Source organism: Erithacus rubecula (assembly GCF_903797595.1).
Source record: "Erithacus rubecula genome assembly, chromosome: 2".
In the NCBI taxonomy this organism is placed as follows: domain Eukaryota; kingdom Metazoa; phylum Chordata; class Aves; order Passeriformes; family Muscicapidae; genus Erithacus; species Erithacus rubecula.
Window position 1 is genome coordinate 48443143 of NC_136685.1, and position 16589 is coordinate 48459731.

At 35.4% G+C, this 16589-nt stretch overlaps 1 protein-coding gene across 3 annotated transcripts in view; it reads right to left on the minus strand.

Moving 5' to 3' along the window:
- The window catches only part of TBC1D32 (TBC1 domain family member 32), a 72239-nt gene that overhangs the window by 12848 nt on the left and 42802 nt on the right, over window positions 1-16589 (minus strand). For all 3 annotated transcript variants that reach the window (XM_079299332.1, XM_079299333.1, XM_079299334.1), the window contains 2 exons: window positions 10081-10206; window positions 3764-3847 (listed from right to left, as the gene is read on the minus strand). In XM_079299332.1, coding sequence (XP_079155458.1) covers window positions 3764-3847; window positions 10081-10206 — 210 coding nt within the window. The remainder of the gene's footprint in view (window positions 1-3763; window positions 3848-10080; window positions 10207-16589) is intronic.

Genomic DNA, 16589 nt, shown 5'->3' on the forward strand with positions numbered 1-16589 from the left:
TTATGATCATCACAAATACTGAAGCTGTTTCTAGCAACAGCTTCATTAAGAAGGAACTGTATTTCAGTCCAGTTACCTAAATTGGCAATGGGTAAAATTCTTTCTGAAAACAACATCTTCAAAATGGTAGACAGTTTGAAGAAACACATTTATCAAATGATGCACAAAGAATGGAAGAATTCCCTTCCTTCTCCTTCCCTTTCATCCCAATTTCAGGTTGTAATCCTGCAGTTCTCATTTGCTGCTTCTTCTGAACAGCCCTATACTGATGCCTTCCCACTGGTATTTTTAAAATTTCTCAGTTTGTTACCTGACCCATATGACCCTTCAAAGATTAAAAGCTCATTAAATGGCAGAAAGCTCCTACGAGATTTTGTTCAGAGAACTAAGGCTCATCTAGGAGACAGAACACACCATGACATTTGAGTTTTATGGCCAAGACATGAAATCCCTGAGGTTCTGTCCCTTTGGCAGTACATGGCAGAACTATTTCAGAGACAAAGTCCAGTGGAAACAGAGGACTCGACTGCAAGGTCATCTGCAAAAGCAGAGCTCCCAATAAAATCCTGCTGATCACAAAATGCTACAGCAGTCCCAAGTTGGGGGAGTCTGCCACACGTCATGGCAATCAATTGAGAAGCACAGATACCAATACATTAGATGATATCACCTTTCTCTGATAAATGGGTTTGTCAAAACCTAGAGAAAACAGTAAGATTTTCACGAAGTATTTCTGTTACACCGAACTGGAATTTGCTAACAGAAAGAGAAAAACGCTATTTTAGGATCTTCATATGAGTAACATACAAATGCATGGTATTTTACTGCTACAGTAAATTTCAGTTTCTTGCCATTTTATTACCTATTACAGCTAGACACGAGTGATTTGGTTTTCAATATTTTAGGGTTTGTAAAGGAGAAAGACAAATAGCAAAGTAGAAATTATTAATTCTAGGAAAGGGGACAGACAGAGATCATTAACATATACACAGATTCAGTCATCTGAATAAACATCACAGCAGTATCATTGCTGCTAGCAGAAAATAAACATTATGTAAGATTTGTGTTACTGTTTATAATTGAACATTGCAACTGCATAGTGTTTTGTCAGATATTTTTTCCTTCTCTCTTATCTTGAAAATGGTAACAACCCAATCTAATTTAATTTTTTCCATATTTGCAAATTTTATAAGAGACTGAAATCCTGAGGGGTTCCACAGCAGATGGATGACTGTGTTATTCTAATTACAACTAGCTACAGGTTTACAAAGCTGTCATTTTTTTAAGATAATCAAATTCTCATTTCAGGAAACACGATAAACACTGAGTATCTATGTACTGTACTGAATCCACTTTAATGAAACATGTGACTTTCCTTCATTGAAATGAAACATCTATATGAAACTGGTTTTCAGTTCCTCAGACCCAAATATATTGAAGAGAATGGTGGATACACACAATTTCAAAGTTCACACTGGCTTACTTAGGTGTGGAGCCAGAAAGATGCTACCTTCTAGCTTTATCTCATACAGAAAAATGTCTCTATTGTAACTAGTTTTAGGATTTGGGTTAGATGGCTCTTATAGGAGTATATGAAAAAGATACTGTTACAGACTTTTGTTTCATCTCAATCAGGATGAATTTATAGGCCTAAACTAACTTTTGTGGTTCACCCTTATTGCTTCACCTATCTGAAAAAGGTGCTATGAAGTTTTAATAACTATTTTCCTATAAAAGTTAAAAGAAACTGGTGATGGAATGTGCTGCTTGCCTGAGCAACACACTTTCCTGGGTGGAGAGCTCTTCACAAAAGAAGATGATGATAGTGCTGTTGCTGACAGGGAAAGAACTCAGTAAAGCATCACCAGTCCTTTGCCTACACTTACCACCAGATTACCAACTAAGAAGACTTCTTATTCTCCCATTTCAAAGCTTGTCTTCACTAAAACACACGGAATATCAAAAGCATTTGCACATGAAAACTATTCATTAGACAACCCTTTAAATGTTGGAGCCCTTATTTGATGACTGAATAGGCAAACTTGTCCAGAATTAATGTTCAATAGTACCTGTATAAGACCCCAAACCCCCCCTCATTCAGAAAATACAAAACAAAATATCAGCCTGAGTTGGTTTAATAGTAAAAGAAAATCTTTAAGGCTCAAGAAAACCAAGAACTGAGGTTTTCATATGTTATCTTTTTTTCTGTATCTATTGTTTTGGATTTCTCATTCTAGATAATTAATTGAATATATGCAATTGTCACAGGATTTTCAGACTTGGTCTTTCTTCAAAGTTGACATTAAATTTTAGATAAATAATGTAGTGTTGATGCCACCTCCATCTAATCAGTGGTTCATGGTGAAATAAATAAATAGAAGACCTAGGTTTAAACTACCTGAATGTATTTTAAATCCCAGCTTTCACCAAAAAGTTGAGAGCAGTGGATTAAAAATAAGGTACTTGATGACTAAGTCAATGGAGTAAGGCCTACTGCTTTTCTTTAGAGATCTTTCACCTTGGATGGAAGCACTTAGCTATCATAATTAAGGAAGAGCAGGATTGCTACCTTTGCTGGGCAAGGCATCCATCTAGAGGATGCACATTTAGATAGTCGTTCTTCCTCTAGTTCGTTTTTGCAGTTTGAGCTTTTAAAGGAACAACCAAAATTATTACTTGAATTAGGAAGTCTCAGAAATACATGATCAGCAGGCCTTGTGAGTCCATGGAATTATTTTATTGCTCATTATGCCTCATGGGAAGTTGAAAAGTAATACAGGACAAGACAAAACACTTTCAGTATTTTTTAAGAAAGAGTTACATTGTGATAGAAATAACTGTCCCATCAACAACTCTCTTCAAAAACCAGAGACAGATTTTCAAATGTAATTGATGGTATTCTGTTAGCAAGCTTTTGGAAGGTAAAGGCCACTGCATAAAAAGAAAGACAGCTTCTAAAATTTCTAAAGAGGTTTTATGTTTTGAAACTTCAAAGGCAGGCCCCAAGTCTCCAAGGATACTATATTTGCATCCTATGGATAAGAGAGTAAAATACCAGCATAAATAATAGACTCTCCCCAAAGCAAGCTTGATTCTCCACAGTTAGTAACATAATAATGGCTGAACTATAACCTGACAGAAGAGTTGTGGACAAACATTGAAGAATGAAAGTGCATTTTTCCAGCAGATATTAACATTGGTTCTAAATCTTCTAATTTTAACAGTGCATCAAAGTACTAAAACACATTACTTTATACTCTGAATAAATCAACTTTATCATTCACTCTTTATTCTTGGCAGTAAGCACATCTGTACAGAACTGACACTCAGATTACTCTGACAACAATAACTGTTCTTTAATATATATCCTTTAACACAATATAAAATGTATACCTTTGTGGGGCTTTCAAGAGGTGAACCAGATTGCTTACACCGTCTTAAATATTTATGCCACCAGCTTTGAAAATCATCTATAATAGGTGTCAACAAATACTCTGAATTACACCCTCACCTGTTCAGCATCTTCATCTTTCAATTATACACATAGGAATATGAAAGCCTATCACTAATAATTATCTGTTCTGTTCACTCTAGCATATCATTTTTTCCTCCAAAGTGAGGTATTTCCCACCAGTGAAGTAATGAATTTCTGAACTGTTAAAGAACATTGTAAACAATCCCCAAAATGATACAGATACATTTAGAAAAAAAGGCAATTTAAATATGAAGAGGCTGCATGGCAATAAATTATTAGGAGACTGACCTTTATAGCTTTCCGTGCTGAAATAACAATCTGTTCTGCTTTCAGAAAGATGTGACACGAACTTTTCAAATAATTCTGCCAAAACTGCAAGAAGTAAAAACCCATTTAAATGCTAGAGGCAATCAACAAAATATGGAACTATGTTATCTAACTAAATAACAACATGTGGGAAAGTAAAGCTATTTAAATTCCTGCATATTTATTCATATTTTTATGGGGGAACAACTCAAAATATGCATTGAACTTTTACATTCTTAACACCATTCCTAACTTAAATTAAATTTTAATAGCTTTACTGAGAATATATTCAGTGTAAACAAAAAGAGAATCTCCTAGTATCTCTATATTCTCCAGTGATTACTTCAGAATTTATTACATGGTTTCAATATGCAATGAAAATTAACTATAATTAAACTATCACCTCTTAACCCATTTGTCTGTGTATGGAGACAGGAAAGGGAAACAATAAGACAAACACACCACAAAACCAACCAACCAATCAAAAAACCCAACTAAACCAAAAAAACCTACATAGAATAAAAACCTGACACCATCCGAAAATTATACTAACAAAAGAACATGAAGTTTAAGGGCTGTTTCCAAACAACCTCAATATAAAACCACCTATGCCATCACATGACTTACATTTATGCAATAGGAGTATTTCATTTGGGAAATTCTGTATTCAATGATGACCATAATATTCTTCTTCAGTTCTTGCTATGGAACTTTGAGTCTGCAAATACTGTGTAGCTAAATCTTATACTGACATCTGTTCACTATGAAGGAAATCTTATCTCCCACCTTCATAGGACGCTAGCCAGGAAGTTAGCAAGAGCTCTCATTGACAAATCATTATCCAAACTGCTCCTGATTCCTCAATTCTGCAAATCTGAGACTATGGCAACTGAACACATGACACCATACAAGTTTAAACTAAGGTTATGAGAAAGCCTTTACACAAATTGCATGGAGGGAGCCCATACGAGGTAAGCCATATTAGGAATTTAGGATAGCAACAATGAATATTATTCTAAGTAAATGCTATCCTAAAACAGCTGCTGTTGGTTTCATAAATAGGGTATAAAGCATATGGATACTTCTCACAAGAATGCAAAGCAATAGAGTGTATTTTGTGAGTAACAACTGCTGCTACCTGTGGGATTTCCTGTTTAAAGACCATGCTACCATTTCCCTGGCAGCACTTCCACTTAACAGGAATGAAGCTCCAGCTCCTGTTCCCCCTAACTGCAGGCACCTCCTGCCCAGGTGGGTGTGCTGGTTTTAAACTGAATAGTGCACAGAATCAATGAACGGCATGGATCGGAAGGGACCATAAGAACACTCAGTACCACTGCGCTGTTTAAGCAGACAGTGGCAGGAGCACCTGCAGCAGCACAAGTAAGGTGGAGCAACAACACGTGCTTGAGGTGGCAATGGAGAGAGCTAGAGACCTCTTGAGCTAGCTATGATGACAGGAAAACTGACACAAGCAGTTAAAGAGCAGCACAAGCTCTTTTGGGAATGAGGAGGAGGAGAAAGACAGAACCTCCACCCTCAGTCTGATGCTTGCTATGCCAGAAAAACAATGAAGAAAAAAATATAATAAAGACAATTAATTATTCTTCCAATTATTTTAAGCTAACATACATTAAATCACAATTTTTAAAATCTTGATTAATTGCCTAAAACATTTACACAAATTAATTTACACTGAATAAGTCTCAAAAAAGTTTTTAAAAAGTTGCATTTTGATAATGCTAAGAAGTTTCACTACAAGAGCTAAACATGAGTTTACTGCTACAGTTCCAACTCCAACAGTAACACAATTAATTTTGCATTGCAAAGGACTACTAAATTAAAACTAAAAACCTACACGTGTAATTTATATTCTTATGCACTCTTATAGTGAAAAGAAACTGCTAATTAAATATAACATAGCTACTTTTAATCATAGTTAATAAAACACATGGGACTAAAAAAAGCAATTTACTTTACAGAAGAGTAACAATTTATTCTTTTTTGAAGAATATACAAACTCATTAATCCTCATTAATATGCTTAGTGAAATTTGGCCCACAAACAATACAACAAATATTTGTATAAAACAAGTAAATGTGTATATTCCTGAAACTGTAGACAGTAAAAAGCAGAAATTAAATTTGCAACTAGATATGTATTTATTGTATGACTATTAGCATGGTGATTACTGAAACATGCCATACTATAATAATAAATGGGAACTCTGTTATGACTAAAATAGCCCATAATTCAGAAAAATTAGAACCAAGTTGGGACAATGTACATTTCTTCCCTTTTTGTCATAAGGCATCCACATGCTTGACCTAGCAGGTGAACACTTCAATTCAGTACTTGAGTTAATAAGAGAAGTGACAATTCAACTACTAGGCAGTACTTTGAAACTCAAGCACTAAATTGATTTCCATCATTTGAAAGAATTTATCTAAGTGCCTATCAGGATCTTTGAAAATATTTTAATCAAATTTGAAAGACAGCAAAACACATGTAGTTAATATATAAATAGAGGGTTTTCACAGGACACCGCCTTTTCCAAAGGAAAAACTAGACAAAAGACACTTAGGCAGGTTCATTGCACAGTACAGTCAGAAGTGCTGTAAAACCTCAAATTTTCAGGTAACATTTATGTGGCCTACCAACACACTAAAAATGTTGATTTTCTTAAATTATAGCAGCTTAAGTGTATTAGTTTTGAAGTTTTTAAAAGTCTTGCAATTATCTCATGGAAATTTAATTCTTACAAACAAAATAAAGAGAATTTTCATTTGGGTGTGTGTAATCATCTATGAAATAAATGGAAATGTTTGCAAATTTCTTAAATTATTGCAGTATGCTCATAAAACACCTACATTCCTGAAGGATTTTCTTTTTCCTTGAAGAGTAGTATACAAAAGGAAGGTAACTGAAACAGCTTCAAAACTGCATAAGAATATTGCTTTTAAAAACACAAGTGGTTAAAACTATTCTAATAGGTAACAACCATGAGCACTAACCTAATTCCTACATGGAAAGTTTTAAGCCAAAAAAGACCAAAAAATAGAAAATGCATCAAACATTTTTAAATCCTCTAATATAACCAGTGTTACTGGATCATATTCTATGATCCAGATGTTTCAGAGGAGTTTAAAAGAAAATACAAAGGATTCTTATGACAGCAGTTCTGCTCTCAGGCACAAGGTGTGACTCCTGGGGATGGTTCTATGCAGGGCCAGGAGATGGACTCAATGATCCTTGACTGTCCCTTCCAACTCAGCTGATTCTGTGACTTCTGTTAGAGACTAGAAATTCAGGAGTGAAAATCTTGGACAGATTACTTTTTTGCAAGAGTAGTGTCAGAAATGTTTAACTCCATCAACCACACTTCAGTTTATTAAATATATGAAAAACAATTAGCAATTCCATTGTTGATGGCAACACCAAGATGGACTTTCAATTATTGTACATTAAAATGACAAATGAACAACCTAAATTTTCTCTGAAAAGAAGACACTAAGATAATAAAAGTTCTGACAGTGCTTCCATTAGAGATGAACATTACATATGTTATATCAACATACAAGTATTTTCTTTATTAGTGGAAAAAACATCCCTTCAAATTCAAACCAAATATTTACACACCAGCATGCACATTCATGTGCATTCACACTTCTTACAGTGGCTCCAAACAGATTTGGGGAACAGAAGAAAGAATTTCTGATCTGCAATTGCTATTTCTGCATAACATAAAGACACACTGTTCCACTTGAATTCTGACAAAAGCTTCCTTGGAAAATCAAGGACACAATAATGTAAACATCTATTTAGTATTATTCTAAAAACTCCTTTTGTAAATACAATATCAGCAGTTTGTTATCCTGAACTAAAAATACTACTACAGCACAACAGTCATGGGTTGTTTATCCTATGGGGAAAGTCCTGCAGGTAGTTTCAACTTTTTGTTGCAATTGCTAAAGACTGCAGCACACACACATCACAAACAATGACACTGCCTCAAAGGCTCACTGTATTTTTTGCCAACATGTTTTAATAGAGCTATCTCAGTGAATGCAGAGCTTACAAAATATTGAAGGATTCCAGAGTTGACTGTAAACACTCTGCTTCAATCAAACATTGCACTTATAAAAGCTGAAGAAAATTCCTATGTTTTACCATAAGTTCTCACATGCAAGTTCAAGAGCTGCTATCTTTAATTTTCTTGGTTGGTTGGTTTTTATTAAGAATAAATGATTTGGAGGTAAATTAATACGCACTAAAGAATGCTGGAGATCTAAATTCAGATCCTTAGGAAGAGAGGTGATGGAAAATCTGAAAGACTCTATGGAGCAAGAAATTTAAGCTCAATTTACTATCCCTATCCACAGCACATATGAACATAAAGCTTGAGAAGAATAGGATTTGGGATTGGAATATCTCATTATGAAGGGCAGAATATTAGCATAAAATTGACATGATCTTTGCAACACTCTTAATTTTTCTTTGGGGTTAAAGTCTTCTAAAAGGGGAGAGGAATAAGGATGTTGAATCTGTCCAGAAGTCAGTTGCTTATACAATATTTACTGGGAACAGATGAAAAAAGAAGTTGCTGGAATGGAAAACAACAGAAATGTTTTCTGCAGTACCTGAAGGACATAACCTGACCAAAGGTTCTCCCCCATGGTTCTCTAGCTTATAAGCAACCCAAAGAGAACAAGGATCTACGGACCCTAACACCCAAAATCTGTGGCACCTTCATGGAAGGAATGACTGGAAGAATGTCTTTGTCACAGATTATTGTGCTTACAACAACAGACTGTAGGAAAACTTCTGGTTGTTTACAGTATATTTCGCTTTTAGGAGACCAAGAAAAATCCCAGATTTTCAGTCCCGACATATTAAAAGACATGCAAGCCTGAGTAAGGTTTGCATCTCCTTTTAGCAGTTCAATAAGGCTGCTAAATAAAGTTGAATTAGTTCTTAATACTGGATCTTGATGTTTGAGCACAGAAATTACTTAAAAGCTACAGTCAGAGGTGATGCTTTAGCAGAGAAAACACCAGTCTAAGGGCAACCCAAAAGCAATGCACCACCAGAGCATTTAGCACAAAAGTATTGACCAAGCCAATGGCAGAGTAAGCAACAAGGGAAAGGTGAATTAGAGATATTGATAGTATACAGTTTGCTCTAGAATTTTTTGATGGAGTTCAAGTAGGTTCTATAGATTCAGCATCTGGTAATCCTGACACCAGATCACAGAATATATTTAACAAATCAATACACATTACAGCATACAGTCCTTGAATCTAATGTTGTCTTTGCTCATTATATTCTTGTTTAACTCCTGGGTCCAGTACAGAAAGCACAACTGCACTTTGTTCTGTAAACCAGAGAGATTGCTCCATCTGCAACTACAGAGAAAGTTTTGATTTCTGGACATCTGGACTAAAGTTTCTCACTCCTCTGAAATTTGTGAGAGTTTCACATGCTGCAAAAGATACACAGCAGCACAGCTGTCTCTTGTAAAATGGATTCAGTGAATGTAATGTCTCAAACCACAGAGCTGCAGATATTTTGCTGCTTCTGAAATGTCTCCAAGCAGATAGAGAACATCTGAAGAGCTTTGCAACAGCCAGTTGTATTAACTGCTTATCTAAATAATATAAAGAGAAGCCTTGGGCATCTGTAAACAACAAGTTAGACTACATACTGACCATCTGACCATAATAAGATTTATGTCATATGGATGATCTGTGTTTCTCTTTGGCTGCTTTGGCTTTTTAACTGAGCTATAGCAGTGCTCCTGCATGATCACACTGTTCATTAGAAAAGCATATGAAAATTAAGAAAAACCTGAATGAACAAGTTCATTGATATTTAGAATGGCTAAATTCTGACTTTTTTTTACTGAAATTGCCCATTAATATAATTTCCCAACCCATGCTAACTCATGCACTAATCTCTGAAAAATATCTGTTTTCTTTCAGGCTTTCCTTTTCATTTTCTCAGTACCTCAATAATAGACCCTTTAGAGACCTGGAATAAAGACTTGTATCTGAACCCTCTTTCTCTGTTAAATTTCACCAAAAACATAGAGGGATAACAGTTGTAAAGAGAAAAATAGGACATAAAAGCATAAAACTTGTTTTCTTGCGAAAATCCCATCAAAATAGTTTTCATAGTCAACACAAAATTATGGACTTCTTTTATAGATAGCGTACTCCTCAAAAAAAAATATGAAGAAGAGTTGCATACTAGTGGTCTTTTGTCTGCTTTCTTTGTTAAATTTCTTAAGTCATACTTACTTGGTCCACTGATGCTATCTGGTCTGGTTTTCATGACTTTGCAGAACAGTTTTCTACAAATTTCTTCCCACCTAGTTGGCTTGTCTGGACTTTTGAGGAGTTTTAAGAGCTTGTCAAGATCTTTATCTGGAAGAAGTGAAAAATCAATGTTATCTTATAATGATCATACACTGACAGAATACCTTGAGTTTAAAGGGACCTCAAAGATCACATAGCCCCAACTCCATTGACACGTGTATTTTTGGCAGACCTCATAAGAAAAGACTGCAGAACTATGTCTTTTCCTGAGACACTTAAACTGGAGAGGCAGTCCTAAAGTTAATGACATTCTACTTTATACAAAACAGGAGCATTCATTCTACTAACTGATGGGGTTTTGGGCTTCTTTTGGCTGGGGCAGAATTAATTTTCTTCACAGTGGCTGGTATGGGGCTTTGTTTTGGATTTGTGCTGAACACTGAGCTGATAATCTAGAGATGTTCTAGAGATCTGTGTAAGCATTGCTTACCTGGGAACCCTGTACAAGTCAACCATGCTCTGGATGAACAGTATTTTCCTGGTATCTAATCTAAACCTCCCCTTAATCATACCATTTCCTCAAGTCCTGTCATTGAGCACAAGTGTGAAGAGATCAGTGCCTGCTCCTCCACTTTCACTCATGAAGATGCTGAAGACCACAGTGAGGTCTCCCCACAAGTCTTCTCCAGGCTGAACAAACCAAGTGACCCCAACCCCTCCACATTAGGCTTCCCCTTCAGACCTCCACCATCCTCACTGCCCTCTTTTGGACACCCTCTAATCTCTTAATGTCTTTTTTATATTGTGGCTCCAAAAACTGCCTCCAGCACCCGAGATGAGGCTGCCCCAGTGCAGAGCAGAGCAGAACAATCCCCTCCTTGCCTGGCTGACAGTGTTGTGACCGATGCCCTCCTGGAAAAGGTTGGCCCTCCTGGCTGTGAGAGCACTTGGCAACTACTAGGTAACTTGGGTTTCAAAACACTTGATGCTGCTCTGAAACAGTTTCTGGCCATCTTGAGTGGAAAAATAAAGATGGTACCTGAGACAAGGCAAATGCATATGCATTCGCTACAGCTGTGTACAATCTGCTATTGGACCACACAGTTCCTATCATATGAAAGGATTGCAACCTACACCAAGTATTCACTAGGCTGATAAACGTTCTTCATACTGCACAAGATCTCCTTTATTCTGTTTCTACATTTTGGACATGATAGAAATGAATGCTGCCATGAAAGGTGGCCTCTCTTTAAAGCATTGTCCTAGGTGACTTCATGATGTTTGTACCCCCAATCATCTGTTCTGTTTAAGCTGGATAGTAAGTTCTGCAGCTTTAAGACTGATTCTGAGAGTGAAGGGGGAAGAAGAAGCGTGCAGTGTGTTATTAGAGACTGCACTTGCTCCACTGCATCCTTCTCCTGAACTGTGCTGCATGGACAGTGGCAGAGAGTTCTCCTTGGCTTATAGTTGATTCTTTTAGCTACCAGAGTCAGAGAAGTTCCCCAGACTGAGGGTTTGTTCTTTCTTTTTCATTGAACTGATCAGCCCTGCTCTGGACTGAAAACCCAGAAGGACAGCAGGAGCTCACACCTGTGTCCCACCAGGGCTAGGATGTAGCATTTCCCAGCAGGAGGGACTGAGAGAGACTGAGCTAGCTGAGCTACACCCAACAGAAAGGACTTTCTGAATTTGCCATATCTTCAGAGCAGTGAGAGGTTCCATTGTTTAATATAATTCTTTTTTCATGTTTGTGAGTATGTTGCTTGTTAAATAAACCGTTTTTCCCACTTTTCTTGAAGTAGATTTTTTCTCTGGATCTGGTGGGGGGAGGGGCTGCTTGAATCTGTTTTCTAGAGGGAACCCTTCGGAGGTTTTCTCCCTAAATTTATAATGAACCAGGACAAGTGTCATCAATTGTTTGAGCCAGTCTACGGATTTTTAGCATATTTGCTGTTAATTTTAATTCATTATAGCATTTCTATTTCAAAGCACTATTCAAATGATCGTATTCTTTTAAGATTATCAATATTTTCAACAGAACTATGATTTTGCATGTGATTTATTTTAAGTTCATCTAAAATACCTTAATGATTTCGTTGGAATTTATTATACAATATAAAAAAATTCAAAACAATCTTATTATAGCAACCTAATTATTATCATTAATAATGATCTCAAATTAACCTGAGATTTCTTTGTTATCCTCAAATAAGTCCTCAGTATCTTCTCAAATAAATAAGTCCTCAGTGTTAGAAAATTCTAGACCTGCAAATAAATACTGTGGTGCAGTCATGTATTTAATATATCCAGTACAAACTGTAACTGGTATTATATTGTGGAAACTTACTGCAGCTTATTTTCTTCCAGGTAAACCACTTGCTTCCCTTAACTTGCCATTAAATGTGGACTACCACTTCTGCCAGCAGGTCATCACAGTACAAAAAAAAAAAAAATAAAAAGACAGAACCTTGGGGGTTTTTTTGGAATGAGAGTTGCTTACAAAAACTCATGATATCAAAAAATGCCAGGTTATTTTCACAACAGTAGCTGAAACAGTAGCTGAAACTTAAGCAACACCACAGTTCTGGGCTATACATATTGTGTGTTACTGAGGGCAAGATGTCACAACACCACTACCACTAGAGGTATTCTAAACACACCAACACCAAGAAACAGAAGTCCTGTTTTTATGTCTTCTCTTTTCTGATTTGTCACTTAATGTGGTCACTATTTATATTAAATTAATTACTTGACTTGTATCATTTTCCTGGAAAAATATTAGACCTGCTGAATGACATGAAGGATAGAAGGTGAGGGAGCAGGGGAAGGATAAAAAACTAGAACAAAGAGAAAATATGATGAAGAAAATGACTAAGACCTTCCTCTACTCATGCTAGCAAGCTTTTAAATATGGTCACGATTGAAAAGAAGCTAATGTCAGTTTAACCAATCTGCTGCACTCCTGCTCTCTTCTTCTTCATATGTGTTTATATTTTGCCATCCTATCCCTTAATTGTGCTTACTTTGTGCTATCATTGATTGTTCTGTGTAATCTCATGAAAAAAACAACAAAAAAAACCCATTTACTAGTTTATGAAGCTATGAAATTTGACTATAAGCTACACTTACATGCATGTATGAAATCTGAATCACTATACCAAAACAGTAATTTTAAATTGATCTCCCTTTTCTAAAAGATGCTGCTTTATAATTCTTCATATAATTCTCCAGCTACCATGTTTAGCTCTTCTAAAGCAAGTAAGACCCAGAAAAAATTCATCAATGTTTTATAAAACATAGGAAATAAAAGAAGCCTTTTCTCATCTGACTGTGCTTTGTGGCAGAAGTGTTTTTCTGTGATTAATAACTGAGATCAGCAAATCCATGCATATCTTATTCAAAATCTAAATTGAGAGATGAACAACCTGATTACAATTTATTTGACTAGTACATAGAACCAAATCCATATAGAGATACATAATTTAGGAAACCTCATGTGCATTTCTCATAGCCATTACTACCCTTTCATCCTTTTTTACTTGAATGGACTTAAAAGCAAAAGGCAACAGACTCATACACGAATACCAAGACAAATATAAAAAGGAGGACAAATCAAAGAAATGTAGGTGACAAAGGCATTTGTCACCTTATAAGGGATAACACAAAAGATAATATGGCTGATTTTTTGACAGAGAAAGTTTAGAAAAAGAATAAAATAATACCAGGTAATAAAAATAATACCAGGTATTAAAATACCCAGGTATTAAAAAAAAAAAAAATTAGAAAGCAAAACCAAACAAAACAAACAAGAAATCCTCAATGAAACCAAACCTGAAACATGACAGCAAGTTCCCATTCAATTTAGAATTATAAAGCAAAGAACCGAGAGAACAGTGGTTGAAATAAATTATCAAAATAATTTTGACAAGAAATAACCAGAGATTTTTGGTGCCAATTGTGGATTGTCTGAGTTCAGAAGAAAATAAGATAAATGAATGGTGGGGTACCCAAGTTTAGGGAAATGCTAAGTAGTGAATGTATCATTGCAGGATATTTACGGACAATATTCTTCAGCCACAGTCACTACCAACTATCATTACTGCAGAGCTAGGACTAGAAAAGGAAAATACATTCTGTGCAAATAGAGGAGTGAATATTACAGTTTAATAACCTTCTAAAGAGTTTATCTTTTAATAATCTTTACTACAGTTAGTACTACAAATAAAAAAAGAAAAAATTTTTCCACGGTTGTATCCTGAATATAAAAGGACTATATAACTCTTTGAAAACCACTTAATAGTTCTTCTTCAAATTACCTTAATGAAATAATAACTGAACAATTTAAAAAAAAAAAAAAACAGGTTATCTTGCTTCGGTGTAAACAGGTAGAAATGGCATAATTAATTTTCACATGTAAATAATGATCCACATAAATAATTTGAAGCTGCACTATAAATTATCTTTGACAGAAGTGAATCATTAATATACTTCTATCCAATAGTTTTCAAACTCTAACTGCTGCCTGAAATGATTACAGCATATTAATATACAATCAACCAAATTAATTTTTCCATAAATCCTTTCCTGCAGACTCATACCCACACAGACAAATACCTAACACCTGCAAAACCAGGACAGGTATTTGCAAACACTGATGCACTACAAATTTTCCTCAAATACAAATGTATTTTTTGGGCAAGTCTACTTAAAGTGTACTCATGAAACAGAAGATATACTCCACTACTCCACTGCAGTTACTAAATTTGCCAACATAAATTACAATAGAGTCCTTTTTTATTCAGTGAGTCAAAATATCCACTTGCCAGTGTCTGTGATCACTATAATAGCAAGGAATAAAAGCAAGAGTGTTAAAAAGAGTTGTGTTACATACAGCCTTCAGGCCTTGGTGCTGGGACACACATACACACTGTCAGAGTTACCACTGCTCTGATTTTTATTACAGCTCAAGAGTGCTCCTCCCTTTGCACCCCAAACTGAACCATAAGGTGTCGCTGTTGCAGGCCCAGCCCTGTCCTTCAAAAGAATTTATAGAATAGAAAACCCTACCCACTTCATGGGTTTTCATGCCAGAAAAATCAGTGTGAACAAGTCCTCTTAAGTAACCACCCTTCATAACCTGCTTTCAGTTTTATCCATGGTTTACATTATATGAAATACACGGATAAAGGATAAATGAAGTCCAGGGATCTGGAAACGACGTTTCCTTTTCCCTGATCTCACTTTGGCCACTCTAGTTCAAAAATGTTCTGTTATGGCATCTGTCATTCAACTCCATCTGAAGGGAGGGTTAGAAACAGAAGTATTAGCAGTATCATATTCAAAAGCACATCTGTAAATACATTTTTAAACTCTCACCAGCCAACTCAAATATATATTATATAAATATTAAAAAATCAACTCAGATTATGTTTTACACCTGCCATCACAATTATGTGATGGATGTAGGATACATTTTCAAAGTACAAAGAAAAGGTAAGCTTCTCTTGAGGTGTCCATGTCTTAAGCAACGAAGAGGACAAATAAGACGTTAGGACAGACAGAATAAAACCTACAGTTACAGCTTTTTCAGCCAAAGAAATTATATATTCTTAAACAGTACTAAGAATCTACTAATCTTAATTATTCATGCCATAGAAACACTCAAAATAAGAGGACAAGAATGATACCTCAGAGGTCACAATATGAAACACCACAGCATGAAATCTGAACACAGGTTCAGGGAACCAGAGACACTGTGCTGGTCTCCCATCCTTGTCAACAGATACAACGAAGCAGCCACGCATTCCCACTCACACCACGGCTGCAGAACTCTTGCTAGTCAAACATCTGTGTGAGCCCTGTCCATCTCCTTGCACTAATGCAGAATGAAAATTCAAGAAGTATTTTTCTGAACTCCAAGCGATCTGAGTAACACACAACATGAATTCTGAATTTCAAAACAAAGAAGTTGTAAAATCATGTATAAATGTAACTCATGGATCTATCTTATCATCTTTCTTGTGAAAGAAAACTTCTATCACTGCCATATCATACTGCTTAAAAATACAGTTCAGATATTCTCTATTTTCTATTCACACTCTTGATTTTCTGTTTTTGGAAGCACTACAATAGCAGTTTATGAATTTAATTATTTTAATTTTTGATCTATTTATCCTAGTATTTTCTTTCAAAATAACTTACACATCCTGAAAGCTTCAGTCTGGCAAATGATATGTTCACATTTTGGTGGTTTGTTGTTTTTTTTAACCGAGTACTGAAATAGAACACTTTCAATGGTTTACTTCTCTTTTATTTTCAAACAACAAACACAAAATATTTTATTTCCACTACCAAACGTTCCATTCATTTTGTAGTTATATAATCTTTTACTTCAGTTACCTTTAACATCAAAAATGCCATTCTAAATTAAAATAGTTCTTTGATTTCAATTCTTCATCAAATTCATTTGCAAATCTTTGAAACTTCATTTC